The following is an 18,411-nucleotide window of genomic DNA, read 5'->3' as shown; positions in this document are numbered from 1 at the left end:
CCTTCTATCTGGTTCATAAGACCCTACTGATTAGAAACTCAACTCCTCTCAAATCCTGAGATGGCTATTACTCAGAGGGAACAGTGAAACTTGAGGCATAGGGGTGCTGGATTTTGTTCCTTAAACAAGGATCTCTCCATATAACCCAGTTACCAAAGGGGTTCAATCCCTTTCCAGGTTCAGGAAGGATCACAGAATCATCAAGGTTGGAAGAGACCTTCAAGATCTTGTCCAACCATCAACCCAGCAGCACTATTAGCATCCCTAAACCATATCCCCAAGTGCCACATCCAGATGCCAACTACGATGAGTCAATCCTTCCTTGCAGACTCGTCAGCTAGACAGCTCCTGTCTGGAATCAGCTCCTCCTGTCTCACTAACAAGGGCATCTGCCAACTTCTCAATATCAGATTTAAGGCACTTTAAGGTACTTGTATTTCTTTTCGTTTACACCCCTGTTCTTTGATGTGAAGGAAGTTTTGCATCCTGTCCATCTCCCTGGTATGATCTCAGCCCCTAAGCTGGTCCCAGCATATTCTTCCCAAGCCTCCATCCAGACAAGCTGGCCTGTCACTCATCTGTGCAATGCAGAGCTAAGAGCTTGACCATTTGAAGAGTCTTCTCAGCATTTCCATTGATTCCTATTCCTTCCAACCCTTAGGGAACTCAAAGGGCATCTCCCATTTTTAGCCCAAGGACGCCTGAGAAGAGAGAAGGTAGTAACTGCACACACCATCAGTTCCTTCCCTGACAGGATCTGCTGTCTCCCACCAAGATCAGGAGTAGGCTGGAGCACCAGAGGAGCTCGTGGCCACACACAGACATGGCACGTTACCCTTTCCCACCACAAACAAGCCACAATGGAGCCAGCCTGATCACGGGGGGAACAGCTCAGGAGAACCAACCACAGGAATGATGAAACTGTCCCAGCACCTGTGGCAAGCAGTCCAGCAGAGATGGGCCAGAGGAGTGTAGCAGGCAGACATAGCTCTATGTCATGTACCCTCCCAGAGCTTCTCAGCCACACCATCCCCTTGGGACTCTGGTTCACCAATATGAAATTACACACCTCTGTCTCACCTCTTTACCACCACATCCTTAGCTTCACCCCTTAATGGCTTCCATCAGTGGTGTATTATGCATATTGCAGCATCCAGCTGCCTCCCACAATCACCCAGCTTCTCCCTTCCAAGCTCTCTTACAAAAACCCTCAGGCAGTATTTTTTAAATAAACCATCTTTCATAGCCTTTCCAAGTCTTGCCCTTTGCATCTCCAAGCAGACCCAAGTCTGGGTCACACAGATCCATTTTCTTTGCCCAAGGAGATGATTTTCCCTGGGAGAGGTGAAATGAGCTTCCAGCCTCTGCAGAAACCACCATTCAGGCAATGTCCTGCTTTCTCCAAAATCAATACCAGAACTTCCCTGACACCAGATGGACCAAGACATGGCATTGTGCCAAAGCACAATTCTCCAGTCAGACATTTAAGTCATTAAATTTCTGCTTCTCCATCATTCAGAAGAGCTGGTCTCAGTTACTGCCCTACAAGTTTCCCTATTTGCATTTGCTATTAACTGTTTAAAGCAACTATGACAACTCAGGAAGAGGGTGATCCTCATTGTTTTTAGTACACATAACCTGACCATAAGGTGTTTATTGGATTAAACTGGAAGATCATGTTAGCCAGTGATTGAATTACTGATAACTAGAAGATACTGTAATAATGACAAGACCATTCCTGGGTTCCAATCACAACACATAGCATCATTCACACTGAAACATCTGCCAACTTTGGGAATCACACGGTGCACTCTACTGAAAATGCAGCCAGGTCTGAAACTGTATCTCCTCTCTTTTTTGCAGTACAGAACAGTAAGGCTTACTGCAAAAAAGTCATACTACAGCTGATTGAAACCACAGGGGGATTTCAAAGAGGCAAAATACAATTAATGGTGCTGGAATTAAGCCAGCTGGGGCTAATATACTAATCTTCCAGAAGAGCTAGGAGAGGTTATTATCTGCAACTCCAAGACAAGTCCACACACACAAAAAAGATCTCAGTCAAAAGAGAGACCCAAAGTAGCAAAGGGATTAGGCCTCATTGTGGTTGAATTTGCTTGAGGTACAGACTGGGCACCAAAGACTACAGGTGTTCCCAAATAGCCTCATACCTTATTCCAGCTCATCACATAGACTACAATGAAAGCACAATAAGCCATCCTCAGTCAGTCAGGGAACACCCTGCCCACAGAAACCCTCTGTAACAGGTCAGCCTTTGGCAGCAATGTCTTCACAGAGCTGGCCTGTCCCAAGATAGGTCACCCCTGTCCCTGTACACTAAACCAGGGCACAAACAAGAGGCATCCCAGCAGCTGAGCTAGGGCAGGCGGCTGCTCAGCACTAAGCTGCTTATGGAGACTGTCTTTACCAGGTGCTTCATTTCATTAATGATTGGCTTGAAGATGGTATTAAGAACTGCAGATCTGCTGTCAGGCTGGATGAAGAGGCAGTAGATTTCAGTAAAGCTGAGAGATATCAGGATCTCTCTTGCCAGAGGCAAGTAATTTGTCATGGAAAGAAGTGAATCTTACTATCAGAGAAGATGGAAGGTATTTTATTCCATTAGCTGGTCAGAAAACTTACTTTTTATTGAATATAGTATTTCTGACATGTATGTCCCACTATTCCTCCCCTAACTCCCCTGGGAATCCATTCTGCTAATTACTATGAATAATTAAAAGATTACAATTTCCTTCCCCATCCCACAAAGCACCACATGCTGTCCTACGAAATCACCAATCTATAAGACTAGATTGAATAGCTCCCAGTACAGTCATCCCTTGGTCTTCAACCACCTTGGAGCTAAAAGAGCAGTCCCTGGCTGTAATGAAGTGAGCTTCATGCCAGCCCACTGTAACACTGGAAAATGGGATGATGCACTCCAGTCCTTGAGCACTCAGCTGTTGGGCAGGGGAGGAGAGGGACTAAGTGCCCTCATGCACTAGACATTCACAAGTCTTGTGCCCATTTGCAGGAGTCCACACTTCCCAGCAATTAATGATTAGGCTGGCTCACACTCAAACCTTCACTGGAAGAGAGGAACAAGTGGGGCAGTGCATCCTGACCGAGCCAAAGGAGAACACTGAGAGCTGCAAACAGGGAGAGCTCCAGGGTAGATATACCACCATGTAACTCCTTCACCAGAAACAAGGGATTCAAAGAGACCTACAACCCTATTGACTCCCATCTTCTAGCCCTAAAGCTGGATGAGATGTTTTACCTGTTGCCAAGGACATCTGTGTAAGAGCAGGAAACACAGGGGACTGGAAGCCTCCAGGCAAAACAAGATGGAGAAATGGGAAGAAAGGAAAGGAGGAAAATAAAGGCCAGATACAAGATTATGCAGGTATACTGAGCTTATCTATGGCTCAGGCCAATCTGCTACCAAAGGTGAAGCAAAGCAGCCAAACCCAAACTACAACCAGAAGCTTCTGGGTTCCCTGGAAGCCTGAAGGGATGCAGAAGTAACAGGTTCACAGCTCCATTGACTTGCCTTTTAGCTGCAGTACAAATCACACTGCTTCTTTCCACAAGCATAAAGCATCCAAATTCCCACCAGACCTAATCCATCTCCTCCACATGTGGCTCCACTGGAGAGCAGCTGTGCATGGGGTGACATTCAGTGCACTCTCAGACAGACTGAGAAAAATGTCAGGGCCCTTCCAAAGGCTGGTGCTCACTGATGTCAATATAGAATCACTCTTCTGTAGCGTAAATCAGCAAAAGCACATTATTTAGGAGAACCAGAGCCCCAGGCTGAGCTGTGCTCTGCCACTGGGAGTTTGTTCACACTTTCTAATGGCCTAACAGGTGGCCCTAGAAATGTTTTCTAAAAATATATTTAAAGGATGTTTTTTGTGCACTTACCAAAAAAAAAAAAAAAAAAAAAGAGAGGCAGCAGCTGCAGATTGTTATCGCTTTTTAGCTTTTTCAGCCTTGAAGTCACACAAAGGCAGGGTAGTTTCCCCACACAGAGTTCAGATGGACATAAAAAAAAGGGGAGATGGAAATAACTAATACAGCTTTTGAAAAGCAGGATATATGGCCTATCTGCAAGACCCCCACCAGTACAGGCCCAATATCTTTGTACAAAGACAAAAAGAAGCCAGCACAGACCTCCTTTCATAGCAGGTAGTTTTCTCTCTTTAGGAGTACAACAATCCTGTTCTGTGCCTTGATTGAGGCAGTGTTTCCAGCGTGTGCCGGGGACAGAGCTACCAACAATGCTGGACTACACTTCACTGAATGAAATCTCACATAAGGAAAACTTACACTATAAACTTTTTTTCCTTAAACAGCAGCTGTTTAAAACTGTTTAATGGGTTTATACATTGAAAATAACCTAACAGATGTCATCACACAGATCCACAGCGTATCACATGGCATCTGTCACACATGCAGCATGTAAGTTCCATCGGTTGGGTGCATCTCATACAGAGGCTTTGCATGACAGGACGAGACTGCCCAATTTAGGGATGCTATTACAATATCCTTTATTGTAAAATGACACACGGAGGTTTCTAATTAAATTTTAAGTAGAAATGTGCTCCCAGCTCTTGAATAATTCAAACTGTTCTATTAACCAAGGTTCTGAAATGCCATTGAGACATGAGCTCTGGACACAGCAACTGTCAGGGGAAGAAACAGCACTTGGAAGCAGAGCAGTGGTTAGCTGGGCAGCGGATAGGGCAGGGTATGCATAAAGGACAGCTGAAAGAGCACATCTGCTCCTGGAGGAAAGAACTGCAGGCGAGAACGGAAGGAGAGAGCAGCGTGTTCTGCATGCAAATGGGGCGAGGCACGTGCAAGAGGCAAGGCTGGGTTCAGTACCCAGTCATCTCGCTCTCAATGCACAAGCACATGCTGTTCTCCAAGTCACGTCCCGATCTGTGAGGACATGCAGGTGCCTGCTGGCACACCAAGAAAAGCGTCGCTGAGCGCTGCCAGCACGTGAGAGCAGCTGAGCCAGAGCGTGTCCCAGGGATGCGCGGCAGGAACGGCGCTATCCCAACAACGGCTCCATCCCAACCGCGGCTCCATCCCAACAACAACGGCTCCATCCCAACAACAACGGCTCCATCCCAACAACAACGGCTCCATCCCAACAACAACGGCTCCATCCCAACCGCGGCTCCATCCCAACCGCGGCGCCATCCCAACCGCGGCGCCATCCCAACAACGGCTCCATCCCAACCGTGGCGCCATCCCAACAACAACGGCTCCATCCCAACCGCGGCGCCATCCCAACAACAACGGCTCCATCCCAACCGCGGCGCCATCCCAACAACAACGGCTCCATCCCAACGGCAACGGCGCCATCCCAACGGCAACGGCACCTTCCCAACGGCAACGGCGCCTTCCCAACGGCAACGGCGCCTTCCCAACGGCAACGGCGCCTTCCCAACGGCAACGGCGCCTTCCCCCCCCAGCACCGCTGCACGGCACAGCTGCCCCGCAGCCAAGCCTCCAAATGCCCCAGGGCAGCCAGAGCACAGCCAGACAGGTTCAGCAGCACTGTCAGTGAGCAAAGGACTATGGAGACCTAAGCTGGGATGGTCCTTGACCCACATAGTGTGCACTGTGCCCCAGTGGGCAACCCAAGCCACAGCTCTGTGGCAGCTCTCAGCCCTGTGTGAGCACAGGTGTTTTTTAAGGTCACAGAAATAGGAGAGGAGATAAAACAAGACTTGTGCTTTCTAATTGCAGACCTCAGTCAGATCTGCTGAGAGCGATACTGCATAAGGGAGGAGGGATAAGGCTGAAGCCTGGCCCTTGGGTAACACTTAATACACACCCCACATGACACTTAAGAGCAGGAGCATGTGAAATAATCTCCTAAGCTACTGGAAACCCTGCAATGCACCTCCCTCTTCCTCTCATCCCTCTCTCTGAGAGCATCTCAAAGCCAATGACGGGCTTGGGGAGAGACTACTGAGGGAACTCAGTGGTCTCAGAGAAACACTCCAGAAAGGAAAGCGAACTCAAATGCCAATGGAACTCATTTTGGTCATGACCTCTCAGGAAGTAGGAGGACAGGGTAGACAACAGGACAGCTGCCCAAGGGACAAAACCTGCTATTTTCTCTTGGACCAAATCCGCACTGTATTCACAGAGTGAGGAATCCAGAATTTGACTCGGGGAACTCGTTCTGACTCAAACACTAGGATGGTCTTGATCTCAGTCAGACTCTTGAGACCTTAAAGTTGTGCTTAATAGATAGCAACAGAAAAAAAACAAGATAGAAGAGAGCATAAAGGGGAGAAAGTGAAGGGAGGGCATGAGGCAATGGGAAACTAGATGGAGGCAATGCTTTTCCCAGCTCATAGTAGCTCAGGAATAAAAGCTCAGCTTTAACTTGGTTTCTAAAGCCTCTGCTTGCTCAGGGTTCATTGGGGACACATCAGGCACTGAGGTGAGAAAATAGAGCTGACATTTAATCTCAGGCCCTCTTAGCAAGAATTGTGTCAAAGCAGGAAGATAGATCCCTGCATCTCTCCACTTCCCCAGAGTCCTTGCAGAGTGGGAGGAAGAATGGGGCAAAAATAACTTACCTGTTGCTGGTCCCAAGTCCAGGCTGGAGTCATTGAGCTCTCCCCCATCTTCCCAGAAGTACTGTGGGGGCTGCAAGATCTTGGACTCCTCATTCTCCTCACTGGCAAAGCCTGACCCTGGAGCAGCATGCAGAGAGACAGGGGCAAGATCTGGCTCTGCAGCCTCCGATCTGGTTTGCTCGTGGGAATTCACAGCCTCCAGGTGGGACATCATAGCAAATTCCAGCAGGGAAGTTGATGTGAGGCCATCGGCAGTTGGGTCCTCTGAGGAGGCAAGGCAGAGGCACAAGGACCCTGTAAAATGACAGAAAACACACATCAGAGAGAGGAATGACACTCACTGGGCTTGTCTTCCCCTTGAAGCCTATTCCTGCCAAGCCAACCTGCCCTGAAGATGGGCTGTGCTCTCAGCTGATGAGGAAAATTACGGTATTTTAGGAAACAACCATAAGCATGCAGAGTAGCATTCACATCCAGGGGGAGTCAGTGCCAAGCAATCATCCAACCTGGAGCACCTCTTTCTGGGGTGATGATTCACCCTCTCTGAGGTGTTTTTGCCTCTGTTAAAGGATGAGATGCCTTGTTAATCAGCCATCCTGGAGAGGAGGTGGAATGTCATGTACTTCAGCTGTGAAACTCTGTCCTTGTGAAAACAATGACAGCTTCTATCAGACTGTCCTGATCTACAGCTATATTATATGCAGGGAAGCTGATTCAAACCAATATTATTTACAATCATGTTTTAAATCTGTAGGGTGAAAATCTATTTTTTGGTTTGAACATCAATGCACTCACAGTGTTGGTTTTCATAAGGAAGGGCTGACCGTTACAGGTAACAATTATATTGTGACAGCAGCAAACATCCACCTAGCACTAAGCAGGAAAGCAAGGTGCATTTTGCACTTTTCTATCAACATTACACTCGTATTATTTCCATTTGAACTATCAGAAGGATTGACTGACACTTCTTGATTCCTGCATGAGACTTTAATTGTGATTTGTGTCAAGGTACATTCACATGCATATTGAACTCCAATCAAAATGCAAGAAAACGGCACCTGGGAGTTAGCTTTATTCAGCTACTAAATACCATTATAAATATGGAGGCATAAGGAAAAAATAAAATTACCAAAAGCTGTTTTATATTTAAAACAGTTTTTGTTAAGCAAGTGAAGTAACTAATCTGGGTGAACTGAACCATTTGCTTTGCAGCCCTCTATCATTCAGAACATCAAAGCTACAAGATTTCGTCCTCTCACAGCTGATTTTTATTCATAGATTAGAAGGAAAAAGGACAAGTTTTCTTGCTTTCTCAGCTCAGACTCAGTTCCTCAATTGTTAATGAAGTAGTCACTGAACTGAACTAATTGAATAAGCTGAAATGAAGACTAATTTGGTATTTTTCTTTGATAACTGATTTTCTAGACAACAGAAATGAAGCAGCTGTAATCCATCTGGACTTCAGTCAAACATCTGATACAGTGCCTCATGAGGAATTACAAGAGACACAAGAAAAGACACCTATTAGCAGGAAAACTGTAAGGCATTGGCTATGCAAAAAAAAAACTCACAGAGGCTTGTGCTGGAGGGAGGCTACTAGTGAAATTCCTCATGGTTTGTCTTTGGATCTGCTGCTCCCTCACATTTTCCTAAGTGACCTTGGAACAAAAAGTAGGAAGGTGATAATGAAATTAGCCAAGGACACAAAACAAGGAGACATCCTCCCTGCACAGAAAAACCATAGGTACAGCTAGGTGATCTTGAGAATGGGAATAACAGAAATATTATGAAAAGAAATAGCATAAAGTGATAAGCCCCTTGAGAGCTAGCACAAAACATTTCTGATACAAGCTGGGAAAACATCCATCAGAAATGTCTTAAGAGGAGAAACTCATGTATTAGGAACAGCTCTGAGATACCACTGGAATGCAGATGTGAAAATCCTTGCAGAGTAGTGAAGTATTAGAAATAGAGATTTTACAAAGTACTGCTGAGACATCACCTGGGTGCTGCACACAGATCTGGATACACAAGGCCTGAAATTATTTAAGCAGAGCTGAACTGCCTTCAGGCAAGGGCACAAACAAGGCATGATGTTGCTACCCACCACTGTACCCTACAGCTCCACATCCCAGAAGCACAAATCCAAATCAGGGCAAGTGCTAAGATGAGCTATGGGGCAATGGCAGATGGGTTGGCCCAGGTGCGATCATTGAAAACAAGTTGGCACAGAAAGTTTGGGATTTACTGTTCACCTGAGAGACTGATTACCAAACCTGTCCTGGGAATACTAGAAGCCAGAAATGCATTTCATAAGTCTTGTGCCTGCTCTGACCCTCTTCACCTTCCTCTACTGTTCTCTGAACTCATCAAAATCCAGTATTGGTTACCCTTTCACATACACACTTGGGCCAGGCTTCAGCACTTCTCAGTCTTGTTTATTTTGCCCTATTGATCCAAGGCAAGATCAGCTGAGGCCTGAGCAGCAACAAAAAGGGAATGACAAAAGAGGCAGAGTATCAAAGGGGAGGGAAGCTACTGCAGCATCACAGAGCCAACCAAAACACCTCAGGGCATCTCTAGGGATGTGCCAGCTCCTGAGCCAGGCAGGAACAGTGAAGTCCACAGCTGGAACCAAGAGCCTGCACACACCTTGTGCATGAGCACAGACCCAGGAAGATCTGGCCAGGACAGCCCTGTGCTGGTTCAGGGGTGCTCAGCAGGCTCCAATGTGAGCTTCCCCAGCTGACAGGCAACACCTGCATCACTGATGGAGCACCAGGGAGAGCACTGCTCTTGAGGAGCTTACAGCTTAAGCAAACATGACAGAGAGCGGCGAGGAGGAGAAAAGAAACATTATTCTCAAAGTTATCCATCAAAGAAGAGCAGAAGGATAGGAAGAGACCATGGCAGGTCCAAGGCCACATGGAATATTTGGTTTATATGTGACTGCAACTGACTGCCTGGATCCTGAGCAAGCTCTTTAGCCACCACAGTGCCTCAGTTTCTCCTGACTCCTATTGGCAGAGACATGGCTGATGTGGCACCTCAGCTTCACAGCCACACTACAAAGCACATCCTGGGTATCCCCAGCAGCAAGATAAAGTCTCAAAATGTACCTCTGTGCCAGCATCTACACTGCTTCAAACCTCTTTCCCATCAGCTATACTCTGTTAGGGCTGCCTACAGAGCTCAGCCAGAGTCCACCCCACCCCTTCCACAACACACATCTCATGGCAGGTGAACCTGGCAGTCCAGAGAGCTATTTCCATCCATGTGGGAAGCTCAGATGCTGGGAATTTGTTTACCTTCCTTTAACTCTGAAGTGTTTACCCAGTTAAAACCTCCTAAGCTGCATTATCTGGTTTACTGGGATGTTGTGCTTTCCTCAGCCTGGGATAAAACTACACCACCTCATCCCTAAGAATGAGTCATGCACAGCCTGAGAAAGACAGGTGTCTTGTTCCTGGGGTGGATGTGAGTAACACTCTGGGGTCTGATCTATGGGCACAGGATGCAGAGACTGGGGGAACCCTCTGTGCCAGCACCAGCCTGAATGCCCCAGGGCTTAAAGAACCACCACGCCAGGGTACAAATCAGTACCTCTCCAGACATCATCCTGACACCACTTCATTCATGCCTTCTGCACCAGCAGCAAAAACCCAAAGGCTTGGGGTGCCAAAAAGCAGCCTGAAGATTTGCCATCTTCCCCCTCTCTTTCAAGCCTCTCAGAAAGGAGCTCCACACAGCTGTCAACTCCAAGGCAAAGAAAGAATCAAAGCATGAGCTGAGCTGGGAGGCAGGGGAGCACAGCTGAGAAAGGAAATTTAATGCCCAAGACCTCAGTTGCAGGCCATTTTCCTCCTAGGATGGGTAACAGGGATTAGACAACTTCTACCAGCCATCAGCCTCCCGATTTTGTATTCTAAAATGCGTATCAAGTGATAGGAATAAAGAAACAAATGAATAAAGACCTGCAACTGTAGATGGGAGGGAGCAGGGAACGAAGCCAGGGCTCACCAGCTGCTTCAATGGGGCGTTTGTCTCTCATTTCTATTTTTGCGGCACCTCTGTGTAACCTGGAGGAGACGAGGCTCTGCATGCTAAAAAGGGCAGCCAGCCTTCGGGGAAACAGCAGAGCTTAGAGCACGGGAGGAAAAACCCTCCCAGAGCAGACAGAGGAGGGGCCAGAAAGCAGAGAAAGTGGGAGAGGTAGATTGAGAGGGAACAAAGGCAGAGAGCACCAAAACCGGGATGGGAGCTCCTGCGCTGGCTGCGCGCTGTCCTGCTGCCAGCACCCTCGGAGGTGACATGTGCAGGCAGTGCAAAAGATGTTTCACCTCTGTGAAGAGCAGAATGGGGCGATTCCAGAAGCAGGGAGTAATGCTGCAGTGCTACCTTTCTGAGGCCACTGAAAAAATGCCAGCCAGGAGGATACAGATGAAAAGAGTTTGTTAGTGCTGACCCCACTGACCCCTCAGAAAACAGTTCTAAGTCAAAGCGGGGAAGCTTGCTCTGCTCAGCTCAGCAGAGGATTCAACACAACAGCCCCAGACAAGGAGATGAGGGAGTTTTGCTCAACAACAGAAAAAAAAAAATCTGAAGAAAGACTATCTGCCATCTTTCTCACAAAGTGCTGTGAACAAAAGCAGTTTCACTATTCTAAATAATTCTAAAAGAACCCCAAAGTGTTTTCTATATTGGCTGACCAAAAATCACTTCATCCCTTTGCCACAAAGCAAGTCACCTCTCAATGGGACAGGGTAGCTATTTAAAAGCTCCCAACTGGCCTACTGAACAGGACTAGAAATTAAAGAGGAAATAAGTCATTTTTGTGTCCAGCTGAAATGAGAAGAGGGAATTGGGGAGATGAAATGGAATCTAGCTGTTGAAGCTGTGACTGTGTCAAAAAGCCTTTACAGATTTTTTGCTTTTTAATTAGTAACAAGCAAACCTCAATTTCCCTCCAAGGAAACAGACAATCATCCCTTAAGATGTCACCACATCAGCCTGATCTGTAGAGGGGCTGGAGTGCTCTTCAGTTTACCCAACAGAAGGGTGGTTTTACCTCTCCTTCCTGAGTGTTGTGGCTACGCCATAGTGCCAAGGAGGCAGGATCAGCCTGCTGAAGAGAAGAACATTTGCCTGGGGCACACTCTGACCTACCTGTCTGTCACCACCAACTAGCAGAGCCTGCACATCACTTGCACAATGGGTACCAGGGAGGGAGGTCAGAGCATGGTGGTATTGCCAACGAAGCAGCCACAAGAATGTCCATCTGGCCCTGCTACCGTTGACCTTCCTTTCAAGCCCACCCCACACCCAGGAGCTACCCAACAATGTTATTTCCTAGGAGAGCTGGGTCAGGAATGGGTCATTTACTGATAATCAGTTAGGACAGAAACACAATGACCAGATGAGGGAAGCATCTGCCAGGGATATTCCCTCCCCCAGACCACTGTGCCTGGAAAGGCCAGGGGAGCAAGGCCCAAGGGCAGAGAGGAGAGAGGCCCTAGGGCAGAACAGTCAAGGCACAAACCACTTCCAGAACATAACAAAATGCAGGGTAATTTAAATAACAAAAAGGGATCCCAACCATGGCCAGTGGAGGAAGAGGTGGAAAAGTTGACTGAGGGATGTCTAAGCTGACTCCCATACAGTCAGCTGGAGCCTCTGCACTCCAAACCCTCTACAGCTTGCACAGGGGAGCATATGGGATAATTGTGTATCAAACCAAGTTCTTCTGGTGCTCATTCATAGTTACAGACCATAGCTGTTCTGGGACACACCACCTAAGAGAACTCTCCCACTGCAGCTTCCACACAGCCTTATTTCTGTTCTCCTGCACTGCACTGAACTACTTACACATCCAGCCATGGCCCTAATCTCAGAGATCACTTCCAATTAGGGCTTCAGAAAACAAGATCAGACTGCCATCCTCCTCTGGTACTGCCAGCAACCAGGTCCCTTACTGAGTGTCCCTCTAAAACCATCCACCTTCCTGTGTCTCCAGCATGTTTTAGAAAGCAATAGGAAAAGCACTTGGTCTGCAGGGAGCACATACTAACCTACCTACACCAAGAAGAGCAACAAGGCACAACGGAAGAGGCCCTTGCAACGGGACAGCTCTTTAGAGGGATGTTGTGCCAGCATCTTTAGGCTTTTACAGCTCCTTACAGCAAACATAATGAGAGCTCCAGCTCCACCCAGCTGCAGGGAGTGCGTGTCTGCATGAACTGGGTGGGCACCACCTCACAAAGAACTGCCAACATCTGCTCCCTTGGTATTTCAGCAGAGAACATCCAGGGCACGCAGGCCCAGGTACACCCATGGGAAACAGCAAGGCACTGCCAGGGATGCACCTGCTCTTGCAGATAATTGCAGATGTGCCCCTGGGCAGCACTGGGGCCTGGTGTCCAGGGCTGCTGGGCATCCTCATATCCTCATCCCAATGCCAAGATGTGTCAGGTCTCCTGTCCTTAGGATCTGTGACATCCAGACTGCTCTAAACACCTCCAGCCATTCACACACGAGAGGCTCCACGCAAGCAGGTCACAGACACTTCCACATGCCGGCCTGTCCTCCCCTCTGCTCAACCATTCATGCCGGGAGCCACAGTCTCACTTGGTCTCAGTCTCCCAGACTGTTTGCCTTCACTCCCTCCCTAGATTGTCTCATAGCCTTCACACCTCCCTCCTCTGCTGCTGCAACGTCTGCTCTCCTCCACGATTCCTGCTATTGACAATGGCAGCTCCCAGCTCGGAGCCAGGGGAGATGCAGCCCCTGGGAAAACAGCATCGGGTAGACAGCTCTACACAGCAGAAGTGAATTTTCTTTCCTCAGTTATCTTTCATAGGTCTCTTCAAACAGCCCACAGGCCTGCAGGAGTTAACAGACCATGGGATGAAAGCCACTGATCTAAGAGAAAAATCATAGCTCACAGACTTCTGTGCCCTCTTGCAGGCCCAAAGCATTTCATCTGTCCTGCCAGGCCTGTGCTTCCTCTTCTCACTCTTCCCAGGCTGGACTATGTACCACACAATGCTCACTCCGATTCCCAGCACACCAAATAAAGGCACGTGCCTGCTTCTTTTGCAAAGCCTAGGCAGAGCAAGCAAAACCTCAGGTGCCTGAGAGACTTCCCTTGAGACATGGTCACCTATCAAAATGTAACTGAAGCCTTTTACACACCAAAACGTCCTTAAATTCCCTAGCATAACACTGAGCACAAAACACTCCACTCCAGCCCCTGCAGCAGAGCAATGACAACCACCCTGCCACACACTGCATGCCCAAGAGGCTCCACTCTCCAAACAGCCTCATGTATCCTAGGCAAAAAAAAAAGCTCATGCAGAGGTTTGGTGGTCCCAGGGCACATGTGTGGCTTCTGACTACCTTCACAACACCAGGCAGGACAAGAGGAGCCATGGCTGCAGCTGGCCTATAGAGAGAAGGCTGCAAAGCTGGTTTTCCAGCACTAACAAATTGACCCCAACCAAGAATGTACCAAAGCCTGGTAACCACAACAGGGCTTCACCAGGCACAGAGACAGACAGGGACTGATCTGAGCCCCAGCAGGGTGCACCTTCCTTGCCAGCATCCCTGGCCCTCTGAATAAACCGACACACGTGTTTTCTTGGCCTCGGCACAGGCTGTGCTCGTGTGGCTGACAAATAGCCTCTCTCCATTCTTTTGGGATTACGTGTTTCAATAGTGCCCTGGTTTCGGCAAACAGGCAGCAAGAATGAGGAGCCAGTTCACCCCAGCACCAGCTGCGAGCCGTGGTGCACCTTCCTGCAGCCCCTCTGCCCCAGCCCTGCAGCGGGGCTGTTGGTGCTGCTGCTCACCCAGGTACCCACACAGTGCCACAGCTTCTTCCCAGGCACAGCGAGTGGGAAAACTTCTGTGCAGCTCGTCGCCAGCAGCTTCCCCTGGAGGGCTTAATGTGGTTATTTCTACCCCTGATGCCTGTAATTAAATGAACATTTCCTTATGGCAATGAGGCAGCCAAGGAAAAACTGACTACAGGGAATTTTCATTCATCCTGATCTATACTCCCTCATCTCTGGCTTGTTCACACAATGCTAACAAGACATCTTCTAAGCAGGCAGAAAGAAAAAAAAAAACTCCTTAAACAGCCCACATGCAGATAACCACCTGGGGAGACAAAAAGAGGAAGGAGACCAGTTCCCTCCTCCCCCAGCATAATTTTTCTACTTCCAAAACCAAAGGGGCTCAGATACCCTAGAGCCTGGAGAGATGTTTCAAAACTCTGCCAACAGACTGTGCTACCCAGCAGTCTGATGGGACCCTGAGGAGGCACATGTCCCATTTCAGCACATCCTGCAGGTCTGTGGAGACTCCCAGCCCAGGGAAACACATAGGGAACTGCACACAGCTCTCCAGCTCCCTCTCAGGTATTAACTGTTCCTGTCCTGTGTGACTGGAGAAGTGAGGCTGGAGTGCACTGAATTGTTTCAGACTGGAACTGATCCTGAACCACCAAGCAAAGCTACTACCCAGAACAGAGCTTGATGTACAAATTCCCAGCAGTCTGCAGCTCCACTTCTGACCTCCCATCTAGGTAGGAGCCCAGTTGTCTGGGGACACCTGACCAACTGAGTCCAACCCCACAGTACTGCCACTGCCCACCAGGATTACAAATTTCACTAGATTAGGAACTGAGCTGTCCCTGGGAGCTACTCCTCACCTCCCACCCCTATGCCTCTCCCTGCTTGGACAGCAGAGAGGATCACAGGGAAAGCAAGGACCCAAATCCTCCATATCACCACCAGCTGGACGACACTACTAGAAAGTTTCAATCAGCCTCAGCAGAACAGGAAGCATATCCTCCCCTCAGCACAGCAGTACCAGTGGTGGTCCTTTGAGCTGCCACATTTTAAAACCACCATGAGGTCCCTCTCCTTCCTGTACAGAACAAACTTAGCTTTCCACCTATGGGAATGGGGTCAACCCTTGCTGGCAGATTGGCAGGATGGGATTGTGGCAGCTCTCCCCTCTTACATGTTCAATTTTCCTCTGGAGGAGACAGAGGTTTGGCTGAATTTGGGCACAGGGGTTTCCTGCTGAGACATGGCTGAAGAACCTTTGCCAGCTGTGCCCAAGGTATTCCCTTAGTGAGGACAACCTGCCTGGAAACCACAGAATTGGCTCCCTCCTCAGCTCCGGAAAGACTTATTGCTTCTGTGCCACAGAGTATTGGCACAAAACCCCAACAGGTTTTCAGATCCATTCTGCTCTTTAAGCTCACTATTGTTTGCAAACCTAAAAGGCTTTATTTCTTCTCTTTCAGGAGCCTCAGATGACAGACACAGCCTATGGACAGAGCAGCTCTACAGATGACACATTCCCCCATGAACATTTTCAGGAGATTGGGGTAATAAGAGAGATGTGCCAGGGGACTGGATGTCACTGTATCACAGCTTGGTCGTGCTGGAAGACAGTGACTGGTTGGTAAGTCAGCCCTTCCCTCCCTGTCAGAATGACTCAAGACAAAGACTCCCCCACACTTCAAATGTCCCCGTTCAGAACTCCTCTTCCACACTAACCAGATTTCTGTACAAAGGGATGGATTAGGAAGGAAGAGGACAATCTCAGCCTCATGGGTCTTTGGGGGATCCATTTGTTGGGAAATTTCCCCAGACTATTTAAAAATAGAAGCAGAGCCTTCATAACTATTCAGAGTATAATTATTCCTGCACTTAACTGCCTTTCCCTTCACCCTACCTCCCCTCCAAATTTCAAGAGAAGGCTCTTGGGGAATCGTGGAGCAATCTGTGGTGGCCCGTTCTTTGTATCAGTTTCACGGTAGTTCGCAAAATCACCACGACGCCAGACGAAGCCACCGACACTCAAACGGGCGGTGTGGGGCAGCGCTGCCGCAGCCGAGACCGCCCGGGCCGGGCCGCGACCACCCACGCCCCGCTGCCGGTGCCCCGCGGTGCCGTGCCGGGAGCCCCATCTCGGGGCAGGAGAGCCGGGAGAGCAGCCCACGTGCATCCCGCCCACCGTGCCCTGCCAACCCCCGGGGGTCCCGGGACACACACCGGCTGCCCCAGAGGGCTCTGATGCCCGGCTGCGGGGGGCAGTGCCAGGCACACAGGGAGAGCCCCGGGGTGGCAGACCGGGAGCCGGCGCAAGTCCCGGTACGCGGGGTCAGTGGTGCCTGCGGGGAGCAGTGGGGTGATGGAGGTCCCGCTGCAGAGGTCCCGGCGCCCCGGGGCATTGGAGCCACGGTGCAGCGCTGTTCCCCGGGGTGTGGGGTGAGCAGACCCGCCTCCCGCCGGGGGTCGGGGACCGACACCCACCCGCCGCCCAGCCCGTAGGGATGGCAGCGACTCCCGCCGCGCCAGCCTCACTCACCGGCGGCCAGAAGCAGCAGCAACGCCGGGGCCCGGTGCAAGGGCTGCATGGCGGCGGCCGCTGCCCTGCCGCACCGCCTCTTCACGGGGAGCGGGGCCGCCCCGCCGCCCGCCGGGCTCTGCCCCTCGCCGCCGCGCCCGCCCGCCGCCCGGCCCCGCTCCGCATCCCGCCGCCCGGCGCCGCCTCCTCCCGCCGCCGCCGCCGCTCCGGGGGCGGGGAAGCGGCAGGGGGGTCCGCACTGCCCGCCGGCTGCGCGGGCCGAGCGGCGGGGCAGGGGCGGAGCGCAGCCCTCGGCTTGCTCCTAATTCCTGGCGGCGGAGGCACCGCCCAGCCGGCCGGCGCCCCCCGGGCGCGGGTCCCCGCGGGTCCCCGCACGCCGGCCCCGATGCCCACAACGAGTGCCGGCGGCGCGGCTGCTTGCGCGGGTGATCAGCCCCGCCGCGGGCAGCGGGGATGCGCCGGGCCCCGCCGCCGGCAGGGCAGAGCCCTGTCAGCCGTAACACCGGGGCAGCGACGGTCCCCAAACCACAGACCCCCCGCATCAGCCTGCTGACCTTTCTTTAGCTGCCCACGGCTATCGGAGCCACCGCTTCTCCATCACCCTTCACTTCCCACCTCACTTCATCGCCTGGAAAAACTTCTCCTGCTGGGCAAATTAATTTCTCCACCTCTGGAGGCCATCTGGTCAGGTGGGTCACCTACAGCCAGTTTCCTAGGACCATGACCAGGTGGCTTTTGAGTATCCCCGAAGTTGGAGACCCTACACCTTCTCTGGACAACTTGAGCCACTTCTCACCCTCACAGTAAAATGTGGTTCCTGATGTTCAGGAGGAACTCCAGTTTTTCGATTTGTGCCCATTGCCTCTGGCACTGTCACTGTGCACCACTGGGAGGAAACGCAGCCCTGGATGCCATCAGTACCTTTGTGGTAAAGGCATATGTCTGGCTCACATTTTATTTGGTGTTGCCACGACCTCCAGATCCTTTCCTCTGCCAAACTGGTTCCCAGCTGAGTGGCCCCAGCATATTCTGGTGCATGAGATCTTTCCTCCCCAGGTGCAGCCCTTTGAAAGCCTTGCTGAGCTGCAGGAGGCTCCTGTCAGCCCACTTCTCCAGCCTGTCAAGGCCCCTCCAGATGGAAGCTTGACTCTCTGGTTTATTAGCCAGATAAAGATATGCAGATATGCAGCTCTTCTCAGTTTTGTGTTGGGATCCTGAACTCCACCACCTCATGGTGACTGCAGCCAGGGCTGTCTTTGACCTTCACAGCTCCAACGAGCCTCTCATTGCTGCTTAGGATGAGATCCAGCAGAGCATCTCTTCTTGTTGGTTCCTTTATTACTCACTACATCCTGAGGCTTGGTGTGTTGCATCTATTTTCTGAAGCTGGGTCTGTGTTGGAGGCTTTGCCCTAGAA

General features: G+C 50.2%; 1 protein-coding gene across 1 annotated transcript in view; it reads right to left on the bottom strand.

Moving 5' to 3' along the window:
• Nucleotides 1-17,151, bottom strand: part of PODXL2 (podocalyxin like 2) — a 32,212-nt gene extending 15,061 nt beyond the window's left edge. The window contains exons 1-2 of the mRNA XM_021532090.3: nt 16,995-17,151; nt 6,612-6,905 (exon numbers count right to left, since the gene is read on the bottom strand). Of these exons, the coding sequence (XP_021387765.3) occupies nt 6,612-6,905; nt 16,995-17,043 (343 nt within the window). The 5' untranslated portion in view covers nt 17,044-17,151. The remainder of the gene's footprint in view (nt 1-6,611; nt 6,906-16,994) is intronic.
• Between the last annotated feature and the right edge of the window lie 1,260 nt (nt 17,152-18,411).

This window comes from Lonchura striata, chromosome 12, assembly GCF_050655825.1.
Source record: "Lonchura striata isolate lonStrDom1 chromosome 12, ASM5065582v1, whole genome shotgun sequence".
NCBI classification, from domain to species: Eukaryota; Metazoa; Chordata; class Aves; order Passeriformes; family Estrildidae; genus Lonchura; species Lonchura striata.
This window is presented reverse-complemented; position numbering and strand designations above follow the sequence as displayed.